Below are 27,109 nucleotides of genomic sequence, written 5' to 3'. Positions count from 1 at the left end.
AATTATAATTTGGCAGAATGATTAGTTGTTGTTAATAAAGAAGAGTTTAGCAAGTGCCATTTATGTGCATGTCATTTTGCTTGGTTATACCACTTACTGTATGTCCTCTTTTTCTGACATGCTTGTAAACTGTTGCTGTATTTTACATCTTCCTGTCCCAACAAGGTCACCAAGCGCAGCTCATTAAAGCTGATAAGCTACTATATTCATTTTTTTTAGACATATAGCCAAGTAGGGCCTGGGAAACAAGAAGCATATTTGGTTTGGCAAATAAGTGAACACCTACTAAAAGTACAACAATGTCCATCAAATCACGACCACAGCTCTTCAAGAGGCACTTGTGACATTTTCAGAAAAAATTGTTTATTGCAGATGTGATACTCTTTTATAAAAAGAAGAAATGTTTGCAGTGTTTGTGTGTTTTTTGTAGGGGTGGGGAGGGGGATGGCCTAACACATACAATTAATTATATGAGAGAGAGCTGGCTAGTTGCACTTTTGCTATATTTATGTCATTATACCTGTAGGAATGGCTGGTTGCAATCATTGATCTTTTTCCTTTCATTAAGTTACCCTTCAAAGTTCTGGCGACTTTGTAAACTGTTCTTCATGGGAAAGGGTTACAATGGACAGATGGTTGGCAGCACGGAGATCTCAATCCCAGATCAATGGGTTCTCAACTGGACTTCTCACATTGGGGTGGGCGGTTCTCGTCTCGATAAAGGTGAAGAAGGAAAGGTGGCTGGGGAGAGGGACCCCAACCCACACTGGACAAGCATATCATCCAAGGTGCCACATTGTTTGTGCCTGTGGAGATGCCTACAAGAACCCAAAGAGATGTAGTGTGTATATGTCAGTGTCAGTTGTGGCTCAGTGGGTAGCACACTCGCCTCTGAGTCAGAAGGTTGTGGGTTCCAATCCCACTCCAGGGACTTGAGCACATAAAGCTAGGCTGATACTCCATTGCAGTACTGAGGGGGTGCTGCACTGTCAGAGGTGCTGTCTTTCAGATGCGACATTAAACCGAGGCCCCATCTGCCCCCTCAGGTGGACGTAACAGATCCCATGGCACTATTTTGAAGAAGAGCAGGGGAGTTATGTCCTGTGGCCAATATTTATCCCTCAAATCAACATAACAAAAACAGATTATCTGGTCATTATCACATTGCTGTTTGTGGGGGCTTGCTGTGCGCAAATTGGCTGCCACATTACAACAGTGACTACACTTCAAAAAAGTACTTCATTGGCTGTAAAGTGCTTTGAGACGTCCGGTGGTCGTGAAAGGCGCTATATAAATGTAAGTCTTTCTTCTACAGGGGATTAATAATGGGAGAGAAGATGAATAAACTAGGAGAATAATTATAAAACCATACAAACAGAAATAAACAGTTAACTTTGTTTGCAAACCAGTAAGCAAAAGGAATGTCGGTGCGTGTGTATGTGAATGGGATGTACTGTTAGGATAAAATGTAGGCCATAAACTGTAAATGACAATTGGATATATTATGGATGTATATTATATGTTGTATGTGCAAGTTATATTGGGTTAGGTTCTTTGTTGTGAAATTACAGTATTTACAAAATAATTATACGTAACCTTTTCTAGACAAAGTATCATCATGGTCCTTAATTCAGGCTCAGTATGAAGATAGTAAGATTATTTCAATAATCAGTATAACCTGTTATAATGTCTGGATACTTTAGCTCTATAGTGGGAAATGGAGCATTACACCGATAATGGGCCACCGGATGAAGCCAAGTAAACGTATATGTTTTACCTTAACTTTTTTTTAATGACTCTTTTTATTACAAAATTTATTTTTGCATCAACACAGTTTCGACTGAGAATGGAGAAATAATTTTATTTTCCTGATTAATTATGCTATGCCTGTCTTCGCACCCCCAGGCTCAGGTTTTGTGACTCAGCAAGCCCTTTAGATGTAAAGGGCCCCGTCTGAACTACGCCAATTGATCCGATCCCGAAAGGTTCGTGTAATGCACCATGGGCGATAGATAAAAATGCATCATTACCACAATTCTACATTTTAAAACATTTTACATTTTAAAACAAGTGAATAAATACATAGTAAAAGGCTCATAATTTGGATTATTTTTATCTACTAGGATTGCATTCTTTAACATTGAAGAATAATTATTATGTGGCTGTGCCTACAATGCACACAGAAATGTACAGGTACACTTTTACTTAACTTGAATTCACTGGACAAGCAGATTTGACATTTCATTGACACACGTAAGTGCGGTTAGTCCTTATTCTTTGTTGGAGAGAAAAGTTGTTTTGAGAAATAGGCTTCAGAAAAGTTGTTTTGAGGAATAGGCTTCGGAAATCAAAGCTGATTTCAAACAGTCGTGAGGGACAGAAGGGCAAGAAGTGCTGAGAAATTGTCTAGAAGGCAAGAGGGCTTTTCTGTTGTGAAAAACGTCCATCTTTAAATTGAAACCTCATATTCTCGTGCCTCCTGAAAATGAAACAACATACAGTAGAGCATAATGACAGTGTACTCAGCACTAATGATAGGTGTTATTAATGAAAGCATTGAATACAGTATTGATTAGCACAAGTGTGTCATCGCCGCTCCCCATTATCCCTGATTGCCAAACCTTTAGCCTGCAGAGATCTCCATGGCAACAATCAGCAATGCATTGCTAACACAATTGTATACCTGCGAAAGGAGACTCCGAGCTTAAAACACGTTCTCCTCATTGCAAGACCAACATACCCTTAGATGGAACAAACAATAAAAGAAATGGAGAAAAGGAACAAAAATGCAAAAAAGAGCTAATAGCAATGTAAAATTATGTGAGGTTCACATGCACATTGCTCACAAGGAAGGATCACATACCTCTAATCCCAGCTCCCCAAACATTGGAAAATCTCCAGATTTGGTATTTCCAAACAATAATAGCTTTGAAACTTGCAAGTCAACACATTTTCAGGCCAGGTGTGGCGCTCCGCTAATTGTTGGGAATCCTGCATTGCTGCTGGAGTTGTCCAGGATTGTTGTCTCCGACAGGGATATTTCTATTTGACACCAGCCATGGTGCAGAAAGGCACATGTACAAATATGATAGATAGTGTCATGAAGCTCTGCAACAATATCATCTGTTAGACTGTTTGCTGTCGCCTATTTGGTTGCTGGAAACAAAGGACATTAAACACATGGGCCTAGAAATTTGTCTGCGCCACTCCCTGCACCGGAATGGGTAGGCCCGAGGTGCACCTGATATGAGCCAGCGACCTCACTTAACTGATACCGGTGAGCTGCGAACATTCTGCTGGGTGTCCCCAGGCAGCTCACCGGTGAAGAGGTTTGACATTTAAAGTGCTTAAAGGGGAAGGGCAGGTGATCAATAAGGGGTGGACCAGGAAGGGGAGGGGGAAGGGGCAACTAGAGGGGGGATAGGGGAGAGGGGGAGGCAACTGGGGGGTGCGGGGGAAGGGGCAACTGGGGGTGCGGGGGAAGGGGCGAAGGGGTGGGGGAAGCGGCAACTAGGGGGCTGGGCAACTAGGGGGGTAGGTGAGGGGAAGGGGCAACTAGGGGGGTAGGTGGGGGGGAGGGGCAACTAGGGGGGTTGGTGAGGGGGAGGGGCAACTAGGGGGTGGGAGGAGGGGAAACTCGGGGGGGGTTTAAGCATTCCTGCACCTCCTGGCTCCACATTCAGGTAAGTATTTTTTAAAATAAGAAATACCTTTTTGCTGGCAGCCTGCAGTAGTGCCTTTAAGGTCCACTGGTTAGACTGCAGGTAAACCTAGTTTCCCTGGGCCCGGGACGTTTATCTTTGTGACTATACCAATATGACGGGCGGCGCACTTCAGGCTCATAATGATCACTCGCTTCCTGCCCGCCATATTGGAAGCTTAGGCGCCCATTTAATTCCTGAAAATGGGGCGCGGCACCACTGAATTTCTCGGCCATGATATGCATTCCTTACCACATTTCATTTGATTTGGGCATTTGCATGGTAAAATTTGTGATGAAAACACAATTAATACCACCATATGTACGGCAGTTTATAACCCAGGCACGTACAGTGGTGGACTGGACAGCAAGGTACGGCCAAAGTCTTCATGTGTTGCATAGACGCATACCATGAAGCCTTGAGGGCCACATTTAAAGAAATGTTCCCTGTAACTTGCATATACCTCATGTTTCCGATACCAACAGATCTTGGGGTTGAGGTTTTGATTTAGGATTTATTTAGGTCGGAAGGTTGTGGGTTTAAGTTCCACTCCAGAGACTTGAGCACAAAAATCTAGGCTGACACTCCAGTGCAGTGCTGAGGGAGTGCCACACTGTCGGAGGTGCCGACTTTCATATGAGACGTTAAACCGAGGCCCCGATTGCCCTCTCAGGTGGACATAAAAGATCCCATGGCACTATTTCTAAGAAGACCAAGGGAGTTATCCCCAGTGTCCTGGCCAATATTTAGCCCTCAATCAACAACACTAAAACAAATTATCTGGTCATTATCACATTGCTGTTTGTGGGAGCTTGCTGTGCGCATATTGGCTGCCGCGTCTCCTACATGACTACACTTCAAAAAGTACTTAATTGGCTGTAAAGCGCTTTGGGACATTCGGTGGTCGTGAAAGGCGCTATAGAAATACAAGTCTATCTTTTCTTTTTAAGGATCTATCCACCAATGAGGCAACGGTGTTAAGAATGGCCTTCGCCTAACCTCCAGGCTTATGTAATTCAAACGGGGAAAACCAATGAATAAGAAATATAAGCACAAATAGGACTGAGTTACCTGGCCTTCGAGGACCAGATTGCTGAGGCTTGGGATATTTTTTCAATGTTAAAGGTACTCTATAAAAGCAAGATACCGCTGGTGTCGAGTCTTCAAACAGAATCCTCATTATACGGCTGGGGAGGTGGTACTTTGGGATCACGGAATCACATCTTTAGTAAATTGTTTCTTTTAGGTTTAGCTTTATGCTGCCATTTAGAAATAAGAATAACAAAAACTCATTGTAAATAAATTGCAGTAAATTCTACACAAGGTGCATGATGAGGATATCAACTGTTACTAAGCTCAACGTAAGCTCGAGGAGCAGCACCTCATCTTTCGATTAGGCACTTTACAGCCTTCCGGACTCAACATCGAGTTCAACAATTTCAGATCATAACCTCGGCCCCTATCTTTTTTTCTCTCTCTCACTTGGCAGCTGTCTTTCATTCTGCCATCGCCATTTACACTTCATCTAGAGCCATCTTTTGTTTCTTAACTTGTCCCATTACCATCTCCTTTCGCCTTGCACCATCATCCCTTTTGTCTCTTAATCTCTCCTGCCTTCCGTCCTATCACAGACCTTCCCTTTTGTTCTTTCCTCTCCTCCCCCCCTCTCCCTGCCCCTACACTTGCTTAAAAACCTGTTCCATCTCCAGCTTTTTCCAGTTCTGACGAAGGGTCATCGACCTGAAACGTTAACTCTGTTTCTCTCTCCACAGATGCTGCCTGACCTGCTGATTATTTCCAGCATTTTCTGTTTTTATTTTATATTATATATTTTTAATATATATTTAAACTAAATGGGTTAATGTTTGTGTTAAAATAGCATGGACAGGAATTTATGCAAAAAATTGAGCAGATGCACTAAAAATAATGCAGCGAGCAAAATAACCTTTAAAATTTGTAACAGCGTAATGTGGTGGCAGATAAAGTCGCTTTTAGAATGAATAGTAAAGTCATCCAACAACAACTTGTATTTATATACAGGAAACTCTTTTTTATCCGGCACCGACGGGACCGGCGTGGTGCCGGTTTATCAAAAAGTCCCGATTACAGAGAGCTCTAGTTAAAAGGTACGAGAGCTCTGTACACAGCAACAAATCCAGGCTTCCCTGTTGCTTAGCAACATGTGCAGGAACTCCGGCCACAGACCAAGCGTCCCTGTTGCTTAGCAACAAGTGCAGGAACCCCCGATTACACAGCCAAGAATCAAGAAACGGCCACTAATATGAAGAAAAACTTCACTGAACCTACTCCTGAATTTTGCCGGTTAACCGAGATTTCCGGTTGTTTGGGTGCCGGTAAATCGAGAGTTTCCTGTAGCACCTTTAACGTAGTAAAACGCCCCAAGTCCAGTCAGCTAGGTTATTTTGGTTCAGACTATTCCGTTGCATTATTTAGACCTATACGTACAGCCAGATCTTCACAAACCTGCCACCAGGTGCAGTTTTTATTAAGTATAAAAATACTGAAAGGAACCAGTTTAAACGCAACGCAAAATACTGCGCATGCTGGTAATCTGAAACAAAAGCAGACAAATCTGGAAACATACACGATAGCAAAATACCGCGGATGCTGGAAATCCGAAATAACAGCAGGAAACGCTGGAAAAACTCAGCTGGCCAGGCAGCATCGGTGGAGAGAGAAACAGAATTAACGTTTCAGGTCGATGACGGTCTGACGAAAGGTCTTCGACCTGAAACGTTAACTCTGTTTCTCTCTCCACCGATGCTGCCCTGGCCTGCTGAGTTTTTCCAGCGTTTCCTGTTGTTATTATGGAAACATTCAGTTGGTCAATCAGTGCCTGTGGAGAACAGGCCGTTGATGTTTCAACTTTAAATCCGTTTTCACTTCTGAAGTAGGGCATTCACTCAAAGGGCTGTGAGGGCTGTGGCGGCTCAGTTGTTTAGTCTACTCAAGACAGAGATCGATAGATTTTTGGGATATTAAGGGAGCCAATGGATAGGGGGATAGTGCGGGAAAGTGGAGTTGAAAGTGAGATAGAGGATCAGCCGTGATCTTGTTGAATGGCGGAGCAGGCTCGAGGGGCCGAATGGCCGACTCCTGCTCCTATTTCTTATGTTCTTATGAGCCCAAAACATTGGCTGCATGTTTTCCCTACAGAAGCGTTTCAGCTTTTTCTGTTTTCTGTTCCAATACTTAAGTAATCTATGAAAGGAAAATGCAGCAGTTTGGGGAACTATTGCTAGCAAAAAAAAACAGCTGGTTTCCAGAAACTCGTTACTGCAGCCTGAAACGATGTTGTACCATGTAATTGTCAAAGGCGTTTGCGCGCCTTGATTCTCTCTCTGTATTCATTGATTCTTTTCCCATTTCACTTCTCTCTCTCTCATTTTTGTCGGTTATTTCATTCCGTCTCCCACCTATGACTATCTCCTTGTTGAGGAATGGAAAGTCTACTTGTTCCCAGGTGTTCAGCTGCATCATTTTGTGCGCGCACTGAGGTAAATTAAATCACCAACTTGACTGCCTTCTGTCGGGATTTGAAGGGCACTGGGAACTCGACGTGGGAGCTGCTTGGGAGAACCATACCCTGCCACTTGGTGGCGCAATAGGTCAGCTCAGCAACATGCTGCGCGGGCCGCCCCCCCTCTGCAGCTTGCGGTTGCAGATGATTTCACAGTAAAGCCACCTTATACTTGTTTACTACAGCTTCCCAGCTGGGCATTTGTGCACTTGTAAAATCCTGCAGCTTAGATTGAACAAGGTTTGCCACATTCTTCGATAGCAAAATACTGCGGATGCTGGAAATCCGAAATAACAACAGAAAACGCTGGAAAAACTCAGCAGGCCAGGCAACATCCGTGGAGAGAGAAACAGAGTCAACGCTTCAGGTCGAAGACCCTTCGTCAGGTCGAAGACCCACATTCTTCTACCGGGAAAATTACCAGTTTGCAGAATTCTATCTGTGTGCAGCAAACAGACGTAGGCTGAAACGCTTTTTGTATACCCGTTGTAACTTTGATTGCTTGGTGTCCCCTGTTATAAATGCTGGGTCACACAGTGCGACACTGAGGAAGACCTCAAAGATTGCTCCAGGTCTACACTGCATGCCTTTACAAACAAAGTTATTAAATATATACTGGACCCACAATCATCTGCACCTTCAAACTCAGACACTTTCACCACTCTGTACTCACTGGAGAATTGTTGTGATGTATATAAGGGGGAATTTTAACTCCCCCTGCCTGGCAAGGAGTTAAAATGGAACGGTCAGTTCACCGCTCCATTCCCACCTGGCGGTGATTTCAATGCTGCTGTTTTATCGGGCCTGAATATATTTATGCAAATTGGGGTCCTATGGCGTATTTAGGACCCCAATGGTATTTTAACTGCCAACTGAACTGGTGCCCGCCACGGCTGCCCCGCTCAGTGAAACCCGATCCACAGGAGGAAGAGATCCTGTAAGGTAAGTGTTAAACTTTCCTTTGTGGCGTCTGGAGGAGCAGGAGTATTTCTGCGGGCCCCACAAGGAAAGTCTGGGCCTCTGTTACTGCAGGCACTTCTCTTCCCACCCGCAAGACCCTGCCAAACCCCCCCGCCCCACCACAACCCCCATGTGACTTACCTGAGTGCAGGTGGGCAGCCTCTAGGCCACCTGATCGTCGCCCAAAATGGGCCCAGACCAAAATCTACTCCACTGACTCATCATTAAGTGGAAATAGTTTCTTCCTAATTTACTCATTGAAAAATATAAGATTCTGAGGGGATTAGGGTAGATGCTGAAAGGATGTTTCCATTGGCTGGAGAGTCTAGAACTAAGGGGGCACAGTCTCAGGATAAGGGGTCGGCCATTTAAGACTGAGATGAGGAGGAATTTCTTCACTCAGAGGGTTGTGAATCTTTGGAATTCTCCGCCCCAGAGGGCTGTGAATGCTGAATCGTTGAGTATATTCAAGGCTGGGGTAGATAGATTTTTGGACTCTAGGGGAATCGAGGGATATGGGGATTGGGCGGGAAAGTGGAGTTGAGGTAGAAGATCAGCCATGATCTTATTGAATGGCGGAGCCGGCGCGAGAGGCCCTATGGCCGACTCCAGCTCCTAGCTCTTATGTTATTATGTACTCTATCAAATCCCTCATAAGTTTGAGCACCTCTATCAGATCTCCACCTAACTAATTCTGTTCTTGTGAATCTTAACACAGCAAGATGTCAATCCCTTTAGCAGAGGAAGGAACATTGGTGAGAATTTAAAAAGTACATAAAAAAAGGTGATGCCCCTTTAAGGGACAGTATTACTATCATAAATAAAACTAAAAATATTCTTAGGTTACGAAGTTAAGTGTTTTTAGTTTTTAACATATTTTAAAAGAATAAGTAGATATCCCTTGGATTTGTTCATGGTGTGTCAGGAGATACTGGTACAGGATACATGGGGTTACAACACCACCTCGTGCCTGCAGCCTGCAAATATAATGTCACGGGGATCTGTTTACATAGGGAACTCACATTAACCAATTGCATTGACACTTTTCAATGTTAAATGTTAACATGAATAGCGTGACCGAAAATCATGGCAACAGGAAATTAAATTTAGGGGCAGGAGAATTATACATACATGCAGTTGGTTAGGATTGCAGCTATTTTAGAAGCTGCGGGAGAGAGTCATGTCCGTAACTCAACAGCTAGGGCAGGATTTTCATTGGGCCGTTGAGGCGGGATTGGAGGCGTGTGGGGGGGTTAAAATCTCGAAATCGGTGGGGGGGCACGAACCCATCCCGCCCCCATGCCAGTTTCAAAGGAGGCGGATACCCGACCTGTGCTGGGACCCGCCTCCCCGACGCGGGATGGGGATTAAGGCCAATTAACTGCCTGTTAACAGGTAGTTAACAGGCAGGTTTTAGCCTAATACCTATTTTTATTGCTGAAGTGTGGATTCCCAATGGCTCCAAACCACGCCAAGTTAGCGAGGTGGACCGTCGGGCTGAAGGGCTTGGAGGGTTCAAGATGTTCAGGTGAGTGATGGGTGCATGAGTGCAGAGGTAAGTTTGTTTGGTGTGTGTAAAGTGTTTAAAGAAGTTTTACTTACATTTACTTACCTTTACAGCCTTCCTTCCTTCAGGTCTCGGGAGTCCCTCATCTCACCGGCACAGAAAGCAGAATGGCCGCGAGCTGTCAAAAGTTGCAGCATTCAGCTTTCTGTTCTGGAGAGATCTCTAAATCAGGCTGAGAGGAAGGAATTAACTTGGAGTACAGATTGTCAGTGTTTGACAGCTTCAAACAGCTGTCAAACGCTGATATTTCATCTGTCAAAAAGCTTTTGACAGATGAAATGTCAATCTGTGACGTCACCTGTTGCCGGGTGGCCCTTAATTGGCCTGCTGAGCCCGCTGGGCGGGCTCAACAAGGTCAATCAAGTGAAAATCGAGTGGGTTGGCCACAACTCGATGGAGGCGGGACTACAACCCCGAAAGTTGTAGTCCCGCCTCCTACACGCCTCCTCAATCAAAATCCAGCTCCTAGTGTTTAAATGATCCCAATGGCACAATCGAGGATGCACATTTTTATGGGTCTATGATTCTGCTGTCAGGATAGCAATGTAAACATAGGTTGCTCTCCTGTGATCTAAACTATAAAAGTGTCTATTTGGTCTGTAGACATAGAATTACGTTGACTGTCAGATAGTAAAGCAGCACAGTGGTTGGGTCACAACAGTCCCCGCACACTCATTCAGAATGCGCTACCATATGCTCAGCCAGTGGAATAGGATCCTGACCCATAAAAGAAAGGACCATTGCAGTGGGCTATTGCTTCTCCTCCAGAGCTCACTGAGAGGCCCTTGTTTACTGCCTGTTTGCAGAACAGTTTGTGAATTTATATGTGTTAAATTAGACATTTTCACACGTTCTAGTAATATTTAACAAACGTATCTAGAATTTTAGCCAAAGCTATGAAGTAGGAATAGCTTTAAAGAACATTTTAAAATAATTTTACTCACAACATTTATCTTGTTTAGCAGATGTTCCATGAATTAGGGATCCAGAGGTTTGAAAGAGACAGCTCAATAAGCAAAGGAAGCTATCTCCTAGACTCCCAGCAGCCCTCGTGGCTAGAGCATTGTCTGACTCCAGGCCAGATGCACAAACTGCTGTTATAAGTTGCAGTTTGCCAGACTGATCTTATAAATGTACTTTCAAACGCCATTCTCTTTGTTTACACGAGAACCAAACCCTACTTGCATTTCTTGAGCAGCCTCTTAGAATTCCAACCTGCAGCACGTTATACCAGGAAACTCCTGCCTTCCTTCCAATTTCCCATCTCGCGCCCCATGATCATGCCGATTAGGCATCGGAGGGGGTTCTATTGCTGCTTATGGACCTCACTAAGTTTCTGACAGAAACATTTTTCTCTGTGGATGCAGACCAAATTCACAGCTACCGTCTCTCGACAATGTTATCGGCTTCATTTTAATCAGGCACATCAAAAAGGAAACAGCATTATAGTTTTCTAATAATGCAACCCAGGAAGGGCATTTTCAGACAGAAGTTCAAACAGCCTACCAGACAAACCTTAGCTTCTGAGCCTTTTGCATTCAAAAGAAGACTGCAAGTCTATTGAGGCCCACTGATCAAATAAATGTTAAGAACACAGGACACTTGTTCAATGACCCGCTGTACTCACACGAGGAGGGAAACAATTTTACTGTCTTCCTATGTCATGGAGTAAATAATAACGAGACTATTCCATCTGTAAAGTGTGCAGTTCAAAAAAAAAGCTTCAAAAGAATTATGCTTGCAAAAAAAGCACAGAGAACAACTCTAAGTACAGAGATGAATAAAGCACTCATTCAGGATGTTTGAAGTTTGTTGTTCCTTTAGCTGGCTAAGCTTTATGTTCACAGTTCAAAAATTCACTGGGTTTCTTTCATCCTGCCTTGTAACCAAAGCTATTGAATAAATTTATAAAAACAAAATAGTTCAAGATAGTTAGCCTGAAAGACTTGAGAGGCATGGTCAAAAAAGGAAAGGGACTATTGTGTTAAGACAGCTCGGCAAAACATTCCTGTTTGTTTTAATCCACTTGAACATTAAACATTTCTTGAGTGTCAGTGAAGCAAAAAACATACCTGTCGAAAACCTCTACATTCTTCCCATTACCCAAGGACATCCACAATATTGTTCAGGCCAGTTGCTGGACCTAAGAATGATAATATAGTTGGATGATCTATCACCAGTAGGAGTACGTCTGAATATGTCACAGAATCAAAGGGCAAATATCACAATTTCGTGCCCCCAGTGTAGAGCTTCATGTGACAGGAGCACATATTGGGAATTTGGCTGGGGTCTATTTGCCCAATTTGTGGCCTGCATGATTTTCCATCCATTGAAATGGATAGAAACAAAATTGTACAGGTCACAAATTGATTGTGCTGACGTCTGTGCCAAACTTCCCGATATGTGAAGCTCAGCGACAGCAGCGCTAAATTGTTCAATTTATCCCCCTCCCAAGTCCATGCCATTAAACATGTACTTCAAGCACTAGTACAGGAAGTTACATTTCTACAGCACTCCTCATGTACAGAAAGACATTTCAAAGCACCTTACACTGAGGGGAACACAATGATGGATGCTGAGGAGAGAAAGAGGAAGAACAGAAGAGGTTGAGAGGGGAGCCAATAGCACAGTCAAAGAGAAGAGTTTTGAAAATGTTTTTGAAACCGAGTGGTTAAGGTGACAAAATGGAGAGAGCTCGCGAGGAAGTTTCAGACGTAGAGGGCATAATGATTGAAAAAGTATCCACCAATGGTGAAGCAAAAGAGCAGGGATCAGAGCGCGTTTCAAACACTATGGTTAATACTTAACTTAAAATCTGTACTTACACTGCTATAGGCACCAGAATGTTCAGAGTTCATAGTTGCTCAATGTCATTCATAACTCACATTCCTCAGAGGTGAATGTTAATGGCGCAGAGGTGTCAGGACCACCTCTCATATCACACACTTTCAAAGAAGGAGCTAGCAAGTGCCATTGTTTGGTTGTTAGCACTATAGCCTGTAATTCTAAAGTATAGTTTTAACACTGTGACCTGCTGTTAGTAACACATTGATCTTGATTTCTGAGTGTGGTTTGGTTGTTAACACTGTGGTCTTGAACTTGGTTTGGTTGCTAACACTTTGATCTACACTTCTAAGTGTGACTGTATGCTTCTTTACTTTCTATTTTTGCTTTATCCATTAGAAAGAACAAGCAGAAGAAATGTTGCTTGAATCGCAGACAATAGACAACTTAATCCTGTGGGGTGGGGGGGGGGGGGGGTGCAGGGAAATACCCTACCGACTTGATCTCCTGTCCTCCGACTTCTGTTTCTTTTGGAGAAGGATGTCTCAAAAAGGTTGACAGTTATTGTTTTAGGAGATTCATTGGAACAGATGGACATCAATATACTTTTGGCAGTCTTCAGAATTTCACAGTCCTTTTCTAAATGGTCATCTGGAGATTAAATGTTGATGAAGATTCTCACGGTTAACAGGCCAGTGGCAGTCTAGCCAAGGAGAAAAAAGGTGCATTCATGTGTCAAATCTGGTCACCTGGATTGCAATGTGTGCAAAAATCCAAGAACCTGTTGTTGTCTCCAATCCTGTCCAAGTGGCGTTGAAGGTTCTATAGTAGATATTGTCCAGGAGTAGGAACTCGAGAGATGAAGTCTGCTTTCCAAAATGTTTACAGAATTAACCTCGGTCCGTATGGGAGTTTTCTTCATAATTCCTCATTAGCATGTCAGAAAATGTACTTTGCGATTTCTCACCATTACGTGAAAGATAGAAATGCAGTTTGTACAACTTGTCTTGGAATCTGGCCTGTTCTTTCCCCTACTACGGCCTGAACATCGTGATGGCAGAGCTCTTCAGTGAGTTCCCATCCATAATTTCCGATGATTCTGTCAATCCAGATAAATGTTCTAAGGATTTTGTAGAATTTTTTTCTCCCCCAATAATATTCTTTTCAAACAATTTAACTCTGAATGGCCTAACTGTATAAGATCTTCAATCTGTGTCATGTTTCGGGATCTTTTGACCAGTTTTCCACAGAAAGATTTTGGGGAATAAAAGAGTTACTTTTAAATATTGTGTTGGAAAGCATAGCATATTCATGCAAGTTAAAAAAAGAAAGCCTCTTGAATGATTGGTGGTTAAGATACTAATGCTAGCTTTGAGATTCTTTCCCCATAGACTGTAAATACTGAACAATTTTTTAGTATGTCTTGTCAATTGTAAAACACCTTACACTTTGGAGGTGAAATCTGTCTTGGGTGGTAGCGGAAAGTGATGATAGCGAATTGATGGCCAGTTTTATACACTGACTGATTTTACTTTCCAATGACTTCAGTGTCAGCCGTAGCTCAGTGGGTAGCACTCTCGCTTCGGAGTCAGGCGGTTGTGAGTTCGAGTTACACTCCAGAGACTTGAACACAAAAATTCAGGCTGACACTCAAGTGCAGTACTGAGGGAGCGCTGCACTTGTCAGATGTACTGTCTGTCAGATGAGACGTTAAACCGAGGCCCTGTCTACTCTCTTAGGTGGACGTAAAAGATCACACGGTACAATTTCAAAGAAGAGCAGGGGAGTTATCCCTGCTGTCCTGGCCAATATTTATCCCTCAATCAAAATCACAAAAAAAAACCAGATTATCTGGTCATTATCACATTGCTGTTTGTGGGAGCTTGCTGTGCGCAAAATGGCTGCCGGACTACCTACATTACAACAGAGACTACACTTCCAAAGTACTTCATTGGCTGTAAAGTGCTTTGGGATGTCCTGTGGTTGTAGAAGGCGCTGTATAAATGCAAGCCTATCTTGTTTTCTTTTTTGAAGGGAAAAGGAAAATGTGTGGAGTGTAAAATGGGCAGTGATTCTCTGTCGTCCATTTTGCTCTCTGAAGATAAGTTGGACTGATTGAATTAAGGCAGTCCAAGCATATCAAGCCATGTCTCAGTGTTTGCTCAGTCTGCCATTGGACAGATTAAAGTAGTATACATAAGAAAGGCATGAATATCCAGTTCCGTTCACAAGCAGTTACAGTTGTTACATCTCCATCATACAAGCTGGTACAGGGCAGCGATGAAAATAAACAAATTGCATAAAAATAAGATGCTCACATTGCTTATGGAAGTAATAGATATCTTCTTGGGTTCAGTGGTGTCTAAGGCAAGACTCAAAACCTGTAACAATCTGCAAATACCGTGTAATCTGCAATGTAGCCTGAATTCTGTGTTATATCACGCCCTGAGACAGCATGTAAAAATTATGTATAAATTTCCTACATTACAACAATACTTCAAAAGTACTTCATTGGATGTAAAGCACTTTAGTACATCCTGAGGTCGTGAAAGGCGCTATATAAATGCAAGTCTTCCTTTACAATACTATAAAAAGGCATTTTCTCTTACATTTAACAAATTCCTATTCTTTTTGAGGGCTTTATTTCAGCAAAACAAGCTTCCCTATTTGTCCTGTATTTGCCGTGAAGAGTTTTGGATATGTAATATTTGCATTCAGATTCTAGATTATGGTGAAGCATTTCTGGATTTTTAGCTCCTTTTATACAACATGTTCTTTTAATTTGCAGCCCAGGTCTGTGAGCTGAGTCCCAGCATTTGCACTATTATATCTCTTTCCATAGCCTGGCAGCAGACCCATTACTGCACTTGGGTCTCTGAATCTGCTGGTGGGTTATGGAAAATGGATTGAACAGCGTAAGCAGCCGGGAGTTGACGCCTAGAATCCATATTAAATACACAACAACTTGCATTTGCGCAGTGTTCATTACATACAGAGGCACTTTACAGGGTAGTGGCTAGCCAGTGGACACCGAACAGGGTGAAAGAGAAGGGGGTCAGGAGGGGGGCAGAAGCACGGTTAAAGCGAAGGATCTAAAGGAGCTTTTAGAAGATGGGAAGGAAGCAGGCAAGGTGGAGATACTGAGGGAGGGAGTTCCAAAGGGGGGGGGCAAGGTGGCTGAAGGAGCACCCAGCGATGATGGAATGCAGAATGAGAAGTAAGGCAGTGTCAAGGGGGCATGCAGGGGCATAGGGATGGTGGGGATCACGGAGCTAGGGAACAGCCAGGCCATGGAGGGATTTGAAGGTGAAGGCAAAAATGTTAAAAGTCAATTCTCTAGGGCACCAGAAGCCAGTGGAGCTGGGTGAGAGCAGGGGTGATGGGGATGTGGGCCTTAGTGCAGTTAAGGACACTGTTATGTCTGACATTGGTGATAGGTACTCGATTGCCTTGGCCTGAGCACATGGAGTTTGATAGTGCTGTTATCGTTGTATTGTGTCTGACATTGGATATAGGTATTCGATTGCTTTTGCCTGTGAGAGTGTTTTTGGATCAGCCATTAAAAGCAACATGAACTGAGCTCTGCATACGGCCTCTGGATTATCTTTGCAAACGCAACATTTGGCGACAAGGATGGCTGAAATCTCTCTTCCACCACCTCCTCCCTTCCTTGCACTACCTGGTGAGCCCCCGATCCCATGGGTTCACTGGTTACAGTCCTTTGAAACCTACCTCATTGCTCTTGGACTAGAAAATGTGAGTACAGCACGGAAAAAGGCACTGTTATCCCATTGCTTGGGAGCGGAGGGCCAGCGTGTTCTTGGGACATTATGCACAGCAGACTCAATTCAAACATATGATGTGGCTGTGGCTCTGTTAAGCACACACTTCTCTGCCACACAAAGTGCCCTCCTGCGGCGATTCATTTTTAGACAGTGTCACCAACTCCCTGGCGAGTCGGTGCATCAATACGTGGCCACCACAGCCCCACTGCGCCAGCTCCTGTGAAAGGATGAGCCCTGGGTGTGGTCACAAGCCTGTACGGAAGCTGTTCGCCTCCTCAAATCGCAGCTCACGTCGCCTCCAGTGTTGGCTCACTTTGACGTCGCCAGCCCCACCCTCGTCACCTGCGACGCGTCCACTGCAGCTGTGGGGGCAGTGTTATCGCAGATACAGAATGGAGTGGAGAAACCAATCGCCTTTGCCTCCTGAGCCCTTAGCCCCACTGAACAGAAGTACTCAGTAGGCGAGCGTGAGGCGCTGGCGTGCATTTGGGCATGTGAGCGGTGGCACCTGTACACGTATGGCCGTGCCTTCACCCTGCGAACCGATCACCAGGCTCTCACTGCCCTGCTGTCGACATCCGGCACGGGCCACAGACCACTGCGTCTACACCGCTGGTCTGACCGCCTCCGCCAATACAATTTCAGTCTCCAGTTCACACCAGGACGTGACAATGTTGTTGCAGATCTGCTCTCCCGCACTGTCTCTGCCCCAGCCCCACTCGTTGGGTCTGAACATGTGGAACAGGATATCGTCCAGATGCTGCACACACCCCTCCAAACCACAGTCTCTCTCCAGGAGCTCAAAGAGGCCTCTGAACAGGATCCGGCCCTCTCCCAGCTGTGCACCTTCATCAGAGATGGCTGGCCTCGCAAGGTGCCTGAGGAACTGTCTGCCTACTCCAGAGTTAAAGAGGAGCTCTCCTGCTGGAATGACTCCTGTGTTGCACGTGTGCTCTGCACTGTGGTCCCAAGTGCCCTTCGCGCGCGTTTTATCCATGGCGCACAAGGGCCACTTGGGCATAGTGAAGCTTAAACAACGATGCCGAGACCTAGTGTGGTGGCTGGGTATCGACAGGGAAATTGAGGCCCTGGTCAAGGACTGTGCAGCCTGCCTTGTAAGTGGCAAGACTGGCCACCAAGCTCCTCCACCCCTGCAACCCCTTGCCTGGCCCTCTCAGCCCTGGGAGCACCTGCAGCTGGACGTCTGCGGGGAGATCCATGGTGTCCCCCACCATCAACGGTTCATAGTGGTGACCTATGACCTGCACTCAAAATGGCCAGAGGTCAATGCCGTGGGCTCCGTCACCTCTCGGGTCATCATCGATATCCTTGAGTCCCTCTTCTCCCGGTGGGGGCATCCAAAGGCCATCACCACAGACAATGGCCCCCAAATGGTCTCTTCGGAACTCTCCTCTTACCTTGAGAGCAAGGGCATCCGTCACATACGCACATCCCGAGTCAAATGGGGGGGTGGAGCGTTTTAACCAGACACTGAAAAATGGCCTCAGAGCACACCTATCCCAGGGGTGTGCGTTTGACAAGGCCCTCCTCCACACACTGCTGCACTACAGAGCCTCCCAGCATTCCACTACAGGGGTCTCACCCGCATCCCTCATGCTAGGCCGTGAGCTCATGCTGCTCCTTGGCAGGCTCCGCCCCTTGCTAGCTCAGAGCCCTGCTCCACGGGCTCAAGCCACAGTCGCTAGACAGCAGGAGAAGATGAAACTCCGCTTCGACCAGTCGAAGAGGGCCAAGGCGCCCAACATCTCAGTCTCCGATTGGGTCAGAGTCCGCAGGCCTGACCGCAACAATAAGATGGCCTCATTCTGGTCCTCCCCTCTCCAAATCAGCCGCCAACTTGGACCAGCCACTTTCTGCCTTACTGACGGCTCTCGGTGGCATGCCAGCCGCCTTCGGAAGGTGCCAGCACCCCCTGATGCGGGATTATATGGACCTAATCCCCAAGCCTTACCCCCAGAGTGGCGGGATGCACATGTGGCTCAGCCAGCCAACCCCCAAGCAGATATTGTGCCTCAGCCTGCTCCTCACCAGTCCCCACTTCGGCCTGCTCTTCACCAGTCCGCACCTCGGCCTCTCCGTACACGTTCTCGCCCTGGCCACCTACAGGACTTTGTCACTACATTTCATGTTTGAAATTCTGTGAGGGGGGAGGAAATGTTATGTCTGACATTGGTGATAGGTACTCGATTGCCTTGGCCTGAGCACATGGAGTTTGATAGTGCTGTTATCGTTGTATTGTGTCTGACATTGGATATAGGCATTTGATTGCTTTTGCCTGTAAGTGTGTGTTTGGATCCGCCATTAAAAGCAACATGAACTGAGCTCTGCATACGGCTTCTGGATTATCTTTGCAAACGCAACAGACACAGGGCATGACATTCTGGATGACTTGTAGTTTATGGATGGTGGAAGCCGGGAGGTTGTCATGGAGAGTGCCGGAGAAGTAAACCCATCAAATGGTAAAACTGTTGATTAGGGTTCAGTGGCAGAGGAGGAGAGGTAGTGGTGGAGAGAGGTGGTATTGTGGAGAGGAAAGGAAGCAGTCTTATGTGGGGGAGAAAATTGAGCTTGGAGTAAATACAGTGATAGCATTCTTGCCTCTGAGTCAGATGGTTGTGGGTTCAAATCCCACTCCACCGACTTGAGCACAAAATCTAGGCCGACACTCCAGTGCAGTGCTGAGGGAGTGCTGCACTGTCGGAGGTGCCGTCTTTCGGATGAGATGTTAAACCGAGGCCCCGTCTGCTCTCTCAGGTGGACGTAAAAGTTCCCACAGCATTACTTTGAAGAAGAGCAGGGGAGTTATTCCCGGTGTCATGGCCAATATTTATCCCTCAACCAACACCACTAAAACAGATTATCAGGTTGCTGTTTGTGGGAGCTTGCTGTGCTCAAATTGGCTGCCGCATTTCCTACATTACAACAGTGACTACACCTCAAAAGTACTTCATTGGCTGTAAAGCGCTTTGGGACGACCTGAGGTCGTGGAAGTCGCTATAGAAATGCAAGTCTTTCTTTTCTGTTTTCAAGCAGATCAGCTTCCCCCTATTTAGTTATGCACTTATGCTTAGAAACATCTGTATGAAGAACTGCAGCTATTAGAAGCGAACAAGACAAGCTTTTCAGCTGCACAGCGGGTTCCACTTAGCTGGTTTGCTTGAACATCATCACTACTTTTAAAAGATGAAAAGTTGACATTAGCAGCTCCATGTTTCACTCTCAGATGATCCTCAGCCACAAATAGAAACACTGTTGAGTATCACAAGTAGAGGTCAGAAATGAAAGCCAGCTAGAAATTGTACCAACCAAGTCAAGAATATAGATAAATATGTGTCTGGGCTACAGTAACAACCAAAAAGATAAATTACAGACGCAAACCTTCATGCCAAAATCATTGATCAATATGCTGAGATGTAGGTAGACATCCACCATGCTCCAACAGCTCAGTTGATGTCTCTCTCTGAAATGTTTTACATTTCCCAATTCTGTAGCTCAGGCCATCGGCGAGTGATGTCCATGTGCCAGCTCCCCATCTTCATAGTTTTGCAGATCTATAATTCTACAATTGGCACAAGGGAGTGAGCTTTAGCAATGTAAAAATAGGGAGCCAGTGCAGGTCTCCCCAAGACCCGTATTACTGAAGTGCCAAATGTAAGAGTACTTTTAATCTCACTATTTTCCTACCCGTTTATCTAGTTTTTTTCCTAGCTGTGTCTCCGTTGCCTTGTTTTTATTCCTGGCCTGTCTCTCGACCTGCTTTTTCTTCCCTGGTCTGTTCTTTACCTCACTTCCCAAAACATCTGCTGCTCTGTGTTGTGCGGCTCCTTCATCCACATTCAGGCCTGTTAACTCCGCTCTTGCCTTGCTTTTGGCGCAACTCAATTGGCTTGAAATGAACGATTCCGTTAAAGTCACATCAATTTCTGATACAAAAAGCTAACTCAACCTGTGACGCAAATAAAAATTAATAACTCAAAGTGGTGATTAAATATAGAAATCAATTACAGCTTGGCATATTGTTACATTATCCAACTTGGCCATTGGACCCGATGGGCTGGTTCTTTCTTTGAGTGGCAGTTAGCAGCAGAGCGAGATTTCCACCCACCCAAGTGACAGCGGCATGAACCCGCTGAAGTTTCCTGAGATGGCTCTCATTATGCGTGTGGGGTGGGTTTATAGTGATAAAACCATTGCTCATTGGTTATCATCGTGTGGGAGGGATTCATTAGTGCTGCAGTGTTTAACTGTTGCAGCTGCTTAAAGGGGTACAAGTTATTTTGACAGCGAGCCGTGCAAGGATGAGTTAGGCAGGAGCAGTGTAGGGGGGTGTCAACTGCAGCAATGGCTCCCAAATGTTCTGATTTATCAATTGATTTCCTACTCGCAAAAGTAAGGGCAAGAAGAGAAGCCCTCTTGGTGACTGAGAACAGGCTATTAGACACACTAGCTGACTGTTGATAGGATCTAACCCATTCCTACTAATGAAATTGAGAGGGCTTTCAAGCTCACATGGATGCCACCAATGGTTCAGCATTGTTTTGGTCATTTTTGAAACAATGGGGGCGAAATTGGGTGAGTAACACCACCTGTTAGCGCCTAAAGAGGCATTCAGTGGCTGTAGCGCCACTGGCTGCGTCTCCCACGATATTCAGTAGGGGCGCTAATGGTGGCGTTAGGCATTTGCGCTGTGCCGCCACCAATGACGTCATCGGTGTGCGCAGCGCCCCATTCGTGCCCCGTTCACGATATTTGGTAGCGAACGCCGCAGTTGCGCCGCTCGCTACCCGCGCCCGGTTCACGGGGCCTTACTGTGCCGGCAGCGGCGCAAGTTAAGGTGGAGGTGCGGGGCGGCCGCTTTTTCGGCGGCTGCCTGCCAGCACCTCCGTCCCCGGCCTCCTAACCCCCCCCCGCGGCATTGCCGGTTGTTTCCCGAGAGCCCGGCACTTCTCCTTGGTGCCGGGCTCATTTGCCGGCACTCGCGAGCGGGGATCGCGCTGTTGCAGGCACCTCCCCCTTAACAGTGGGAGGAAGGCCTGCAGTACCGCAGCGTGACATGCCGCAGCGTGTGGCGCTGCGGCACGTTGCGCTGCGATAATCAGTTTCAGCGCCCTAAGAGGGACGTGGAGCGCCTCGAGCCTCACCCCGTGTCCCTCGAGGGGCACTGAAACTGAATTTCTGGCGATCGGTATCACTCCGATCGCTGCGCTAAATCCTGCGCTCAGGTGACTTTTGCGCCACTTTGGCGCCCCAACCCAATTTCTAGGCCAATATCTTCAAACTATTTGCAACCAAAAAAAAATGGAAAAAGCATTTGGTAAACCATTTATCATAAAGCAGTGCTCCTTAAAACAGTCAGCAACAAGAATATAAACAGGCGATGCACCAATGGACATGATATTCATGCAGCAAGTGGACCCGACCCAAGAACGCACATGTGTTGCAGTAATGTGCATAAAATGACGTCAGGTCTTTTCATTCGATAACTGTGATACTCTGTGAGCTCCTGATGTTATGTATTATGTGTTCTCCTCCCACCTGCGGTGGTGCTGTCACAGCAGATAAATGGTTGGGTTTGTTCTCTTGGTTGAGTTTTTGTTCTCTTTGTTCTGTACTTTCCAGAACCTTCCTTTTTGAATAAAGTAGCCTCATGTTTGAATCTCTGGGTTCTGAGCCCTAATTGTGTCTAGGTAGAAAGGTACAGACACAACACCTGACACGTTGGGGGTAAATTCACTGATTCCACGCCCACGGTGAGGGAGCTGTGACCGAAAAAAGATCAGAAATTGGCCTACAACATTGTAGCCCCAATTCTTGGACCTGTGCGAGCTTTGAGCACGGCCATCCAGTGGGAGTGCGATATTGATGAATGGTGTAGTGGAGTCTTCCTACTTATCCATCATCTCAGCAACATGCATGGAAACTGTCTCCACTGCTTGCACGAGATCGATACTCTTGAATCATTGCTCTTTTAAACTCGGTCTGGGTCCCTAGCCGTCTCATCCAAGGGTGGGTATCTCTGTTCCCTTATCAATAGCTTAAAGGAGCAGCTTATCTTGTGAAACTATTTGTCCATTTATATATTGGTGACTTTCGTCAAAATATCTGGGACTACAAATTGAAAAGATCATGGTGCAGCAGCAGATGTTGAGTTTCTTGCATGTAAACTTGCTATGACACGTCAGCACGACTGAGCAAAGTTGCTCTGAAGGCTCAGCGAGTTCATCCTGAGAGTAGCTTCACTTCACAGACCAGGAGGTCTCAGCTTTAATACATGATTTTTTGCTGAGTTCGTTCACCCTGAGCCAGGGTGGTAGTAGGGGGCGCTACAACAGGGAGGGGAAAATGAATCAGGGTTGTCACTTCTGATCATTATGCAGTGACCTTTGCTGGAAGTACACCTGAGTGAATGAGAGCAGCTGTGAATCCTCCAGTGGTCAAATAGCCTGCGGACACTCACCGTCAAGGCTCATGGGTAAACGATCTTTGGGCGAGATTCTGGAGGTTCTCCAGCACCCTTGGAAGTGTAGTTAACCATGAGTTGATGGCTTCAGGAAAGGAAGGGAGAGAATTGATAACAAGAGAAAAATCTAAGTTCTCACAATTTAGTCTGCTGTAAAATGCCTCTGTACAGCAATACTAGCCTTGAAGAAACTTGCTGCACTAAACCCAACTGGAAACCTTTGAAGATGATTTGAAGGACCGCAGAGAACCGAACAACCGGAGACAATCAGGCTATTTATACGACATGGTAAGCGTTGTTCCATTTTAAAATTCAACATTTTGGGATTATCTCTCTTTGACTTGGGTTTATCTGTTCTGAAGAGTGCCGAGTATTTACACGCGTGTCGCCTGTTTGCCAAAAAAAAACTAAATCGCAACAATGCTGCCGTAGACTGATCGAACTGTTAAAGGATTTTCTGCTTAATTGGAGTATAACATAAAGCAACATCCTCTTCGGGACATTCCGTCACATTGCAATCTCGTGTCAACCCTTACCACATTATTTTCTGTTAATGATTCAGCCAATAATTGAAGTCATGCCCAGAACTTGAAAATTTAACCTTTTTGTCGGGCTTCGTTAATTCTTTTGACAGGATTTAATGGAGAAAGCCAATGTTTAGCAAGGAGAGACTGGTGCTATTTTCATTAGAACAAGGAAGGTTTAAAGATCATCTGATAAAAGGTGTTGAAAATTATGAGGGATTTTGATCAGGGAAATTGGGAAAAAACTCTTTCCACTGGTTGCTGAAACTGTATCTAGAGGGGATAAATTGATCATCACCACCAAAAGAAAGGAGAGATTTGGCAATTTTGTTGTTGTTTACACAGTGGGTTGTTAGGACATGCAATACCCTACCTGAAACAATGGTGGAAGCAGAATCCATAATAGCTTTTAAAAAGCAAATGGATAAATATTTGAAAAAGAAAAAAAAAGGATATGGGGAAAGGGCAGAGGGGACTAATTGGCTAGCTCTTTCAGAGAGGTGGTACAGGCTTTTTTTTTATTCGTTCATGCGATGTGGGCGTCGCTGGCAAGGCCAGCATTTATTGCCCATCCCAAGTTGCCCTCGAGAAGGTGGTTGTGAGCCACCTTCTTGAACCGTTGCAGTCCGTGTGGTGAAGGTACTCCCACAGTGCTGTTGGGTAGGGAGTTCCAGGATTTTGACCCAGCGACGATGAAGGATCGGTGATATATTTCTAAGTCAGGATGGTGTGTGACTTGGAGGGGAACTTGGAGGTGGTGGTGTTCCCATGCGCCTGCTGCCCTTGTCCTTCTAGGTGGTAGAGGTCGCGGGTTTGGGAGATGCTGCCGAAGAAGCCTTGACAAGTTGCTGCAGTGCATCTTGTAGATGGTACACACTGCAGTCACGACGCGCCGGTGGTGGAGGGAGTGAATGTTTAAGGTGGTGGATAGGGTGCCAATCAAGCGGGCTGCTTTTTCTTGGATGGTGTCGAGCTTCTTGAGTGTTATTGGAGCTGCACTCATCCAGGCAAGTGGGGAGTATTCCATCGCACTCCTGACTTGTGCCTTGTAGATGGTGGAAAGGCTTTAGGGAGTCAGGAGGCGAGACACTCGCCACAGAATACCCAGCCTCTGACCTGCTCTTGTTGCCACGGTATTTATGTGGCTGGTCCAGTTAAGTTTCTGGTCAATGGCGACCGCCCCCCCCCCCCCAGGATATTAATGGTGGGGGATTCAGCGATGGTAATACCATTGAATGTCAAGGGGCAGTGGTTAGACGCTCGCTTTTTGGAGATAGTCATTGCCTGGCACTTGTGTGGCACGAATGTTACCTGTTACTTATCAGCCCAAGCCTGAATGTTGTCCAGGTCTTGCTGCATGTGGGCATGGACTGCTTCATTAACTGAGGAGTTGTGAATGGCACTGAACACTGTGCAGTCATCAGCGAACATCCCCACTTCTGAACTTATGATGGAGGGAAGGTCATTGATGAAGCAGCTGAAGATGGTTGGGTCTAGGACACTGACCTGAGAAACTCCTGCAGCGATGTCCTGGGGCTGTGGATGATTGTCCTCCAACCACCACAACCATCTTCCTTTGTGCTAGGTATGACTCCAGCCAGTGGAGAGTTCCCCCTCCCCCCCGATTCCCATTGACTTCAGTTTTACTAGGGCTCCTTGATGCCACACTTGGCCAAATGCTGCCTTGATGTCAAGAGCAGTCACTCTCCCCTCACCTCTGGAATTCAGCTCTTTTGTCCACCTCTGGAGTTCAGCTCTGTTGGCTGAATGGACTCCAGCTGCACTGTAAAGTTGAATGATTCAAGGTCAGTGGCCTTCGTGTCAGCTGTGGGTCAGTGGGCAGCACCCTCGCCTCTGGGTCAGAAGATTGTGGGTTCAAGTCCCACTCCCGAGACAAAAAATCTAGGCTGGCACTCCAGTGCAGTACTTAGGGAGAGCTACACTGTCAGCGGTGACGTCTTTTGGATGAGACGTTAAACCGAAGCCCCGTCTGCCCTCTCAGGTGGATGTAAAAAACCCCAGGGCATTATTTCAAAGAGCAGGGGAGTTATCCCCGGTGCCCTGGCCAATATTTATCCCTCAATCAACATCACTAAAACAGATTATCTGGTCATTATCACATTGCTGTTTGTGGGAGCTTGCTGTGCGCAAATTGGCTGCCGCGTTTCCTACATTACAACAGTGACTCCACTTCAAAAAGTACTTCATTGGCTGTAAAGTGCTTTGGGACGTGAAAGGTGCTATATAAATGCAAGTCTTTCGTTCTTTAATTATACCAAGAGATGATGAAAGTCTGAATAGAATCAGACTGGGACCCGAGAGGAAGCAGTTTTGGGTTTTCAGGCAAAAATGGACAGAATCATAAAATGCAATCCCCAAAACACTGATTAAAAAAAAATCCCAGCATCTTGTGCAAGAAGTGCAGAATTTGACCATCAGGCGTCACTCCAGGCCCCGATTGTCAGGAATAGGCAAAGCACCGGCTTGTGGTATTCCATGGGGGGGAAAAAAAAATCACAGAATGGGATCCCCAAAATACCAATGAAAATCCTGGAATCTCACGTAATAAAAATGGAATGTGACCTTTTCAGTCAGTGTACACCATTTCAGGAAGTCTAAAGGCGGAAGTCACACCCCCATCCACATCCATGGGGCTGTGGTGGAAAGGGTGGACAGCTTTAAGTTCCTCGGAGTCCACATCACGGAAGACCTCTCCTGGTCCCTCAATACCTCCTCTTTGGTGAAGAAGGCCCAGCAGCGCCTATATTTCCTAAGGAGGCTGAAGGGATGTAACCAGTCACCCCTGATCCTCTCTAACTTTTACCGCTGCACAATAGAGAGCATCCTGACAAACTGTATCACAGTGTGGTATGGCAGCTGTAGCTCCTATGATCGGAAAGCCCTGCAGCGGGTAGTCAAAACTGCCCAATGCATTACCGGCACCCGGCTACCGACCATAGAGAACATCTATCAGAAACGCTGTTTACGGAGGTCACTGACCATCATCAAAGACCCTACCCACCCCAGCCACAGTTTGTTCGCCCTCCTGCCATCTGGGAGACGCTACAGATGCATTCGCACCCGAACGACCAGATTTAGGAACAGCTTCTTTCCCAGGGCTGTCATCCTACTGAACTCTACAAATAAACTCTAAAGCCTGCACATCTGCCAATGCACTTTATTATGGTTATGTTTATGTATTACAAGCCAAACGAATGTCGAATGTTAAATGTCTTAATCTAAATATACACTCTCGGGAGCCGCAAGCCTACATTTCGTTGTACTGCACTTGTGCACTAACAATGACAATAAAGTTGATTATTATTATTATTGGCCCCCGATATGAAACAGAGCAAAAGTCGGCACAAGCCTGACTCGCGAAACACAAACAACTGGAGATAAAGAACTGCTGAAGTACCACATGTGCAACTAAAATAGTATTAATGTAACAGATTAAAAAAAATTAATTGTTCTTGGGATGTGGGCAGCGCTGGCAGGGTCACATTTATTGACCATCTCTAGTTGCCCTCAGAAAGTGTGGTGGTGCCCCGCAGAGACTGCCAAATTGTATCAAGCCCTATTAACAGACATGTTTCGGAAATTCCGTGAATTTGACTTTTCGGAGGTCAATAAGACCGCATTGTACACTCACAACGAGGTTTGGGACGGGGTTGGGAGGCAAAGAAGGGGTGTTTTTAATGACGCTTTAACTGGTTTTAATACGGGATCCTCGGTCATCAACAGTTTAGATGACATCGAGCTGCAG

At 45.6% G+C, this 27,109-nt stretch overlaps 1 protein-coding gene across 1 annotated transcript in view; it reads right to left on the bottom strand.

Annotated features, from left to right (window-relative positions):
- Positions 1-1,103: 1,103 nt before the first annotated feature.
- The window catches only part of sez6b (seizure related 6 homolog b), a 996,456-nt gene continuing 970,450 nt past the window's right edge, over positions 1,104-27,109 (bottom strand). The window contains exon 17 of the mRNA XM_085965010.1: positions 1,104-2,479. Within this exon, the coding sequence (XP_085821136.1) occupies positions 2,450-2,479 (30 nt within the window). The 3' untranslated portion in view covers positions 1,104-2,449. The remainder of the gene's footprint in view (positions 2,480-27,109) is intronic.

This window comes from Somniosus microcephalus, chromosome 22 (genome assembly GCF_052327205.1).
Source record: "Somniosus microcephalus isolate GS21.2 chromosome 22, FLI_Smic_1.0, whole genome shotgun sequence".
In the NCBI taxonomy this organism is placed as follows: Eukaryota; Metazoa; Chordata; class Chondrichthyes; order Squaliformes; family Somniosidae; genus Somniosus; species Somniosus microcephalus.
Note: the sequence above shows the minus strand (reverse complement) of the source record. Positions and strands in the feature narration are given on the sequence as shown.